At 45.7% G+C, this 9,633-nt stretch overlaps 1 protein-coding gene across 1 annotated transcript; it reads right to left on the reverse strand.

The window, feature by feature from the left end:
- Positions 1-3,150: 3,150 nt before the first annotated feature.
- LOC109787588 (uncharacterized) lies at positions 3,151-8,548 on the reverse strand. Its single transcript, XM_020346132.3, has 10 exons — positions 8,205-8,548; positions 7,962-8,057; positions 5,565-5,649; positions 4,886-5,007; positions 4,740-4,764; positions 4,582-4,665; positions 4,432-4,461; positions 4,231-4,336; positions 4,030-4,094; positions 3,151-3,480 (listed from the first exon to the last, which is right to left on the reverse strand). Exons 1-9 carry the CDS (start codon positions 8,298-8,300, stop codon positions 4,031-4,033), a joined length of 708 nt encoding a protein of 235 aa, XP_020201721.1. The 5' UTR covers positions 8,301-8,548; the 3' UTR covers positions 3,151-3,480; position 4,030.
- Positions 8,549-9,633: the final 1,085 nt, after the last annotated feature.

The raw sequence follows: 9,633 nt of genomic DNA on the forward strand, positions 1-9,633 counted from the left end.
GGCATGTTTAGTTAATAGTGATGGAGTAGCCGGACAATGTGTATGCATCGACGTTGTTGCATGAGTTTGTGGATTTGAGATATGGTAATTGAGGTGTCCGGACGTGGATTACATTATTTGAGGGATGCCCGTGTTTGAGGGGCCGGATTTGTGAAGTCCGACTGTAGATGCTCTTATAGACTCAACTTTTCTTGGAAAGCGCTATGTAACCTCTCTCCTATTTAATTAGCTGCCACATGAGCAAACTTGTCTTAAAATGTGTTATGTTACTAACTAAATTACTCCTACCATGACTAGCCTAAGCGGAGGAAATACATGTACTATACAACATTTCCAAGAAGTTATTTATATTTTCATTGTCACGTGTCCGGGATTTTTGGGTCTATAGATTGTAATTTGTATGGATATGTGGATAAACATATGGAGCAATGATCATCTATTATAAATTAAGATCTACTCCCTCCATCCCATAATATAAAAACGTCTTTTACACTAGTATAGTAGTTCATGTGTTTAATATTCATGTAAAATGCCAACAAGGCTGTGTTGAGCTTCATCGACACAGTAGTTTCCTCGATTCATAACCATCCTGCACGAACAATACGTGGTCTTATGGACACTCTAATCTTCTATATCTAAATAGCTAGCCCCCACTAAGATATTTTTTCTCAACATGCAAGCATGCCACCTCATCATTCAACATGCATAAGAAAAGGCCCACCTTAACATGCAACTATGTATATTAAAAATCCACTACAACATGCATGCATGTAAAATTCCATTTTATTATGTTATTTACATTTAATTCTTATATACTTTCAGAAACTATGCAAGAATTCATGTTCCATATAATCAAAATCTCATTGAAATATTGCAAACATTCCCGCAACAACGTGCAGGGCATCATCTAGTTTAGTAATTTTGACGACTAAGAATCCCTTTTTTTAGGGTTAAGAATCCCCTTTTGAGGCGTGTATACTGCACACGTACCATAAAATTATGGTAGTGGCCGTAACGCAGCAAAGCTTTGCACTGCTAGCGGTACTGGAAATGCAGGAAAGAATGGCGTACAAGTACTAACACGATGCGCACGCCACGGCCCGGGAAGTTAATTAACACTAGTATAGGTGTGGGCTGTGTCGATGGCAGGCAGCACAAGGCCTGGCGAGGGGACATGCGCCTTGAGAGTCAACGAGATTCTCCTCCAAACATTACTTGCCGGCTCGTGCTCCGCGTCGCCTGTCGTGCCGCCGCGGAGGGCACGAGCACAGCCGCGGATCTCAGCTTTTGCCGCGCACGACGTTTGCCTAGTGCTTGGATCCTCCTGTGCGCCGTGGGAGCACAGGGAGCTCTAGAGCATCACCTACGTCGACTCGTGTCGATTTTAATCACCAAATCACTACAGTAGCATTGCTTGCCGGACATGACGAGCCATGCCGATATTTAGTCACGCAGCATCGACACGTCCCATAAGACGACGGGAACGCCATTCATCTGAGAAAAGAATGCGCCTGGCAGTGTTAGTGTTAGGTGAACCCAGTGTCTGTCCCCTCTTGTCGCTAATCAAGGGATTGGATAAGTCTGTCTGAAGGGATGGCCGCATCTTGCCTTGCGCACGAGACGAAGGGAGACGAGACGAGGAAACGGGGAAGGGACACGACGTGGGCGCGCGCCATTGTATATTGGCAAGGCCGCGTGCGTGGTCAAGTTGCCATGGCGATGGCGGCCATCGCCCTCCAGGGGCATCAACGGTCTCTGTCTCTGCCTACGTGGGATTGATGCCCATGGCGTACCCACGCGCGCGGGTTCAACTCGTGACTTGCCTAGCTCAAATCGTGGGGAAGTTCATCAAGTTAATACTCCAACAGTAGTACTACCTCTGTTTATTTTTATAAGACGTTTTAGAGCATTTTTTTGCTGGAAAAGCACATTAAAGCCTACTCTCGGTGGTCAGTGCGTACATGCTGGAGCAGATGAGCGTGGGTGATGAGAGGTCAACTACGATCGACTGACCGCCTAGGAAGGACGAGAGAGTTATCGTTTTTGCCGAAAGAAGGAAGCAATCAGTAGCAGGGGCAATGGAGTGTCGGACGTACGTGCGCCGAAGGTGACGGGTGATCGTGACGAATCCAACTCAGATACGATCGCTCATTCATCTCATCTCACCGGTCAATCACCACCGCAGCCCGCGGCATTGAAGAGGAGATGGAGCAGGTGACGGAACGGAACGGCCCGCTACGTACACGCTGCGGGTCCAGGCGCATGCACTTCCGGACGGAGCGGGGCGATGGGGTGGGTGACGACGAGGAGGGGAGAGAACAGCAACCCAGATCAGATGGACAAGGAGTCAGGCTCAGGCAGGTACGCTTCGCTGACTATTGACGACTCGGGGAGGCGTACTGGCCGCGTGGCCGTAGCACATGATCGCATATGGGGCAAAGACAAAATTTGCAATCCATGGACGCTTTGCTGCAGCTCCCTCGTTAACAGGTCGCTCGTCGTCTCCACGGGCCCCGGCTCGGCTGCCCACCAACTGCCCCACCAACCTGCAGTTGTAGGGGACTCGAGTACTCCACAGTCCACACACACACACTAGGCTAAAGTAAAACTTGGGTGGAGGGAGGAGATGGCACAGCCCAGTGCTCAGCCGTGCAAATTTCCCAATATGTATGCACATCATCATTTTGAGCAGAAGAAAATCAAGCTCGTGGGACCTCATCGTCGCCGCCGATACGGCGGCCGGCGAGTGCTCCGCTTTCTACCATACGCACAGTCATCATTTCGCCCGGATCCTGGACAGCGACCATTCACCAGCATATATATGCACCCAAAGATGGGCGCGGCGCAAAGCACCTTTCCCGCCAGGCAATGCAACAAAAGCCAACTCGCATTGCTGTTGCTGTGCGGCGAGGTCTTTTTCCCAACAGTTTCCCAACTGCCAAGGGCAAAGCAGACCACCACACCGAGACCGGGCAATGAACCCATAACAGCGATGGACACTAGCCAGTTCCGTCCATCAAATATACGTAGATCAGAGAGCCAGGCACATGCCCAGGTCCTGGGGCCATCATCTATTCTCATCAACTATTTTCACACGCACAAAAAGAAACTGGGACAGAAGAATGCTACTGCTACTGCTGCTGCAGTAAATAGTCTATGAGCTTGCATGCATTGCTGAATGAATTTCAGTTGGTCCATGAATACCATCTCAACAACAACATAATACTATATCAGCTGTGCATATCAAATGCCATCTACATGAGCTATAAACGCAAGGAAGAATCGCATGAATAACCGCCCCTATCCAATTTCAATCAACCTTAATTATGGCATAAACTGGTTGCCCTATGTATAAATTTTGTACAACCTGTCCCCCATGGATCAATACAAGCTGCAGCCAATGTCCGGACCAATGGAAACAAACAACAAGCACCCCCTGCGCTGTCAGGTCAAAATGCTAATATATGGGAGGTGCAAGCCCTGAACCAAGAAATAATCAAGAGATACATCAGAGTCAGTGTGATTATCATAACTCGTGTAAAAGAAGAATGAGCAAAAACCGGTCCGTGCATTAAGTGAAGTACTTTGTGAGAACATGAATGTTGTCCCTTCTTTCTGTACCAATATCTCCACTTTAATCCTCAATCTAAACAACTACTCCCTCCTTGCTACTGCTAGGCATGTTATCTACTGTGTGAAGTATGGAATTGCAAAATACTCCCTCCGTTCCATATTGGAATTGCAAAATACTCTTTGCAATTCCATACTTCACACAGTAGATTTTTTTTCTCGAATACGCACAGCATGCGTATCATTCATTAATAGGGAGAAGAAGGGTACAAGAGCCCTCTGCCAAGGGCGTTACATTACACACCCAGCCACCGTTTGTTATCCTATGCCTACGTTTCGTCTACATCCCACATGTAGATAACATGCCTAGCAGTGAGCAGTAGATAACATGCCTAGCAGTAGCAGTGAGCATCTCAACAAGAAGAACATACAATATTGGAGCAGAGAACTGTAACTCACCTCAAGACAATATAACCAGTCCAAGATATATCGACGCACAGAGAAAAATAAATGAGATGAAGCCCCTGAAACGAAGAGTATCAATTGTCAATGAATACAAAAGTTCTTAGTGTCAGGATCACCTTCATACAATATCATGGAAACAAGGAAAACATGCTCTCGAAAATGAAAACATGGAAAAGGCTGAATCGCATAGCATACCATATAACACCCCATCCAACGCCATTGCAAGGGCAAGGGCAGATTTCAGCAAATTTCTCAGCATCACTTGAATTCACTCTTCGGGATATGGTGTCATCATAGATATCTACACAATTCAATGACATTTAACTAATATATACAGTTTGCAACTCGCTGATTGCTCTAACATGAAATTAGAAGTAAACGGTTGCTGTTCCTTACCGTAAACTGAAAATAAGCTGTTCATAACACCTGTGCATACAATACAAACAAACTTAAAAACACATTTACAAATAAAATCATTTTTATCCCAGAAACCCAGGGTGCAAAATAACCGAAAAAATGATAAGCACAGGGGGTCTAAGCACTCACCTATGAATAGAATAACATACTTCAGAACATGGAAAGTTGTAAATTCTTGTATAACCCAAACAACAGCAATGAATATGATGAAACCTGGAAAGTTATATTGTAAATAGCAGGCTGCAGAGGGAAATTGTAAATGAAGATGGAGTCATATTTATGCATACCAATGCAGAGCCAGCGCAGAAACCACTGCATAAATAAAGTAATAGATGGTAATACTTTAGTAAACCATCATTTTTACTGACTAAAGAAAGCGGGAAGAAACAAATGAAGGAAATCAACAGTTGTAGCAATAATTTAGCAGACTTACATTTTTGGCAACAAAGAGAACAATAACTAATGCAAGTATGAAGCAACCAGCCGCAATTCTTGTAGCCAGGAGATGTGTGGATGAAAGTATGAACACCATTCCCCAAAATGATGAACCCAGATCTGCAATTGGAACAAAACAGTAGCACCAAAATAAAAACCAAAGTATTAAAATAAGAACAAGTGGGAAATGACCAACAAATCATTACAGAGAATTCAAAGTATGAATTTGAGTTTCTTATTTTAAGGCATGAAAAGAAAGATAAATTGTAAAAAATAGTCATAAGTCATAAGAACCTAGGGAATTTGATAAGACAGCACATGAGTCTTACGGAGAGATCGATTAGTTATTTATTGGTGCAAGAAGTTCCACAAAATCAGTCTCTCAATCAGGGAAAGAAACAACCATAGGCATTTCAGTGACAAAGGCTGTGTTTGGCATTGCGTTGGATAATGATAGTCCTGTTTTTCCAATGAGCTTCTATCTATTTTACCGTTTGGTTAACCAATGTTTTCCTGCTTACGTGGCTATCCTCCCACGTTAGAGTATAAAATTAGCTCAGCACAACACAGTTCGGCAACCGCAAACTGAACTAAAGAACCCGCTACTTTCGCTTTTTTGTTTGTGTTATTGCCGAGACTTGTATAAGGCAGAGGGAGGGAATGAGTAGGTGCTTTACATCCAGCAGGCAAGATTATCCAGTAAATGCCACCACGAGTTTGTGTAACACCACCTTCATTAGCATGGACCTGCATGCCCTCAACCTGCAAAAGCCAATCAGATTGAAATATTATTATCAGCCTGTGAATTCCATTCACGAACGAAAACATAAAACCGCATGGCTACGTAAGAAAAAAAATCCAATCCAAACATAGAAAGAGACTAGATATTTTTGCACCTACATTTCAGAATTAAAGGACATAGACAAGGAACTCAGAAGATGCCTTTTAAATGTTCTATGAAAATTTAGTAATCATCATTCTTGTCTTAACTATGGGGCTGTCCAAAAATAAAACCAACACTCTCCGGCAATAAATAACTGTTAGTTCAACAAAGTATGTAGTATCGAGGAAAAGAGGAAATAACAAAGATAAACAAATATTACCATGTCACAAATTAAGCAATAATAATAACCATAAAATAAGCCGTGGATTGTTCTAACCCAATGGCACTCCGATGACCACTAATAGAACTTCCAATTCTACCCATGCCGATATCAAAATACACCAAACAGATGTTTTCATGCACCCATATTTTACACCTAATCCTGCAGTTGTCTCTCTAGTTGCGCCTGTGGAAACAGATGCATGTCCTGCGAGCTGCGACCAGTGGCGGTGCCAGCACCAAAAGGCTGTGGGTTCAAGTGCCCTAATCTCTCCAAAATATCCTAATTTTTGCACAAATATGAATAGAACTAAGCTTGCAATCAAACAAGCTGACCCCACAGATTACACATAGAAATGCCCCCTGCCTGCGACAACACACTTAATGCCTGCTATATAGGAGCCATTAATCTACACGACTAGTCCATTTTAGCGTTGTAGCACAAGAAAATGCCAAGAGGGTATACATTCTCCAGAAAAAAAAATACAATCTTTCACCAGAACTCCTCACTTGAAAATGGTGCTAGTGGAGGCTAGCGGCCGTAGGTCTTTGATGAAATCACTCATTTTGGAAGATTGCTAGAAGAATGCAAAAAATCACAATGTCATGGTCAAGGTTGTCAGAATCGCGATTTTGAATCGGATCGGAGCTCTGATGGTAGAATCGTAAATCGTAGAATCTTCACTACCAGGATCGTAGAAACGTAGATTTTATGAACTAAAATCGTAGAATCAGATGGGTAAATTTGGATCGTAAAGTCGTAGAATCGTATAACAGAATCGCGATTCTAACAACCTTGGTCATGGTATATAACCATGTAGTACCATGCAACCAAAAAGGTGCTATCACATTATTCTGTATGGAATCCATCATCACTAAATTTCTGAAAGGAAGACCTAAATTTGAAAATTAAAGGACAGAGCTAGATAAGGAACGCAGAATGCGCCTTCTAAATGTTCCAAAATCAGTAATCACCGTTCTTATCTTATTCTTACTTCTAGGGTTGTCCACATACAGAATCAATGGTCTCCAGCAATAAATATCAGTTAGTTCAGCGAAGTTTTGGACATGGAGAAAAAAAAGAATAAAGAACAGACATAATCAAATATTGGGCACCATACAAATTATGCAATAAACGACAGAATAGATCAACGGTGATACAATTCCTCTCTTTCTTGCGGGTAATGGCGGTACAACTCCTCCTTTTGTTGCCGCTAATGGCGACACAGCTCCAATGACTACTAACCAGAATTTCCAATTCTGCAAATGCCTACATCAAAATACACCAAACAGAAATTTGCATCGCATGCACCCTAATCATGCAGTTGACCCTTTAGCTGCAGCTGCATGTGGTACTTCACATGCTGCGCCAACAATGTGAGCGAAGATCCATTCACGCGCCTGCTATCATCGAATCACTAATCTCCATGACCAGTCCATTTTAGCACTGTGGCATAAGAAAATACCCAAGACAGCACACATTCACTAGAAAATTAGCATCTTTTGACCAGAATCCCTCACTTGCAAATTGTAGTTAAAACATAAAAGGAGCAGGAAAAAAGGGGTAGGTGCCTTGGATACCCCTGTTATCCGAAGAATGAGAATATTCGTACTTTCATGATGTGAACCACTCCATGTGATCAAGAAAGAAAGAAAAAAAGCAAACAGTTAAAAGGCGCTATCACATTGTGCCCCGGAATCCACCAATCCGAACTAGTGTGGATTGGCTACCCACTACTTGCCTACTTTCGCTTCAAAGTGCTGAATCGCCTAGCTAGCAGTACCAACCCAAAATGGTGGGTAAGATATGTCCCCGCACGTTTCAGGCCTAATCGTTTTTAGCCTAGCCCATGGCTGCTGAGTTTGCAACGCACAGCTTCGTACTAGTAGAGCTTAAAGCGTCGTCTGTGCCCGCATTAGAAAAAGAAGGAAGAAAAAAACAGATCGGTAACTGGGAAAATGGTGGGCTTACATCTCCGCAGGTGAGCTTGCAGGCGAGGGCGTGGCTGGTCTCGTGGAGGAAGACGGTGATGAGCTTGAAAGGCGTGAGCAGGAACGTCCTCCACAGCTGCACACAAGGAAGGCAAAACCCCCAAATCAAATCAGGAACTCCCCGCCACTTGAGCAACCCCGTGCAAACACGACGGCGGCGGGCGGCCCCTCCCTCAAATAAGAAAGAAAAGGAAAAAAGACGGCGGGCGGGGGCGGGGCTCACGGCGAGGATGACGACGGTGGAGACGCCGACGGCGGCGATGAAGACGACCTGGTTGTGCTGGCAGCAGCCCTGCAGCTCCCAGTTGACGTTCACCATCCTAGGCCCGGCGCAGATCTGCCGCCGTCGCCGACGCCGGAGCGAGAAGAGAAAGGGGAAGGGAAGGGGAGGGGCGAGTGCACGGGGAAAATGGGAACTGTTCGAATTGGCCGGTGAAACGTGCGGGCACAGAAACCGAGGGCCTCCCCTGGACCTGGACCTGGATGCTGGCCGCGGAGGAAAGGAAAGAGCGTTTGCGCCTTCGTTGGGCCGGAAGAGCGCGTTCTCATTGGTCTACGGCTGCGGGTGGTGCGTCGTCTAGCCCAGCAGTAATTGTCGCTAATCTGCTGAGGAGTACGCTCGGTGATTAAAAATGAATAAATTTTCCTCATTTTTTTTAATAATGAACGAATGAATCCAAGGCTCCAGCAGCAGTCCAGGTGGCGGTGGGTGAAGTGCGCGAGAGACGACCCGGGTCTGACTCAGTCACGCACTGGCTGGCTCGCTTCTGCTAGAGTACTTGTCTACTTTTGGTAGGTGGCAACCGAACGTGTTTCTTCCTGCAGTTTCTTTCTGTAATAATGTTTTCTTTCGGAGCTGCAAGTGTAGAATAGAAGATTCAGGGTAAGTAAACATCTCGAATACGCTAAACTAGCGTATCATTGCATTGATAGAAGAAGAGAACAAAGTACAAGATTGGGAATCATAGCCTCGTGCGCAGGAATGGCGAGCCCATGATCCCAGGGAGAGCATAGGGCAGGGGGTTGCTCAGCCTCAAAGATTACAAGATCAGGTTACAAAACTACTCGTGGCGAGTCCTCGAGCTCCCGCGGTAGCCCAGGAGCGAGCTTCATCTTTGATCGCAGCGATCAGGGAGGAGGAGGAGGGGCTAATCTTGTCGAAGATGATCGCGTTCCGGTGTCGCCAAAGGGACCATGCAGTGAAGGAGGCGATGGTGCACGAGGCCTCGCCTCCGCGCAGCCGGGAGGGGGAGAGTGGCTTCAGAGAGCCAAGCAAAGTAGCCGGTGCTGCCGTCCGGGGGAGTTGTTGTCGGGGAGCACCACGAGAGGATTTCGTGCCAAGTGATGCGCGCGAACACACATCCCACCAGGATGTGGTGGAGCGTTTCGGGTTCCTGGCAGCAGAAGACGCACGCCGGTTCGTGCGGCAGGCCGCGCCGGGCCAGGCGGTCAGCAGACCAGCATCTGTTGAGGGAGGCGAGCCAAATGAAGAATTGCACCGAAGTGGGAGCGCTGGTGTGCCAAGTAAGAAGAGTCGCATGAGTACAAGTCGCTGTGCGCACCATCAGCCATGGGCGTTCGCCTCCGCTACTTCTCGAGTGCCGAAACCCCCAAGAAATCTAAATCTGCAGTCCAACTGCCGATTCGGAATC

The sequence above is a fragment of the Aegilops tauschii genome, chromosome 4, assembly GCF_002575655.3.
Source record: "Aegilops tauschii subsp. strangulata cultivar AL8/78 chromosome 4, Aet v6.0, whole genome shotgun sequence".
NCBI lineage: Eukaryota > Viridiplantae > Streptophyta > Magnoliopsida > Poales > Poaceae > Aegilops > Aegilops tauschii.

Bases quoted from the DNA above. Each gene is read 5' to 3' on its own strand.
- LOC109787588 (XM_020346132.3), bottom strand. From the start codon at position 8,300: ATGGTGAACGTCAACTGGGAGCTGCAGGGCTGCTGCCAGCACAACCAG. The intron at 5,008-5,564 runs GTAAAGCACCTA...TTCCAATTGCAG, and splicing joins GATAATCTTGCCTGCTGGAT to ATCTGGGTTCATCATTTTGG. The intron at 4,765-4,885 runs GTAAGTCTGCTA...TTATTTATGCAG, and splicing joins TTCTCTTTGTTGCCAAAAAT to TGGTTTCTGCGCTGGCTCTG.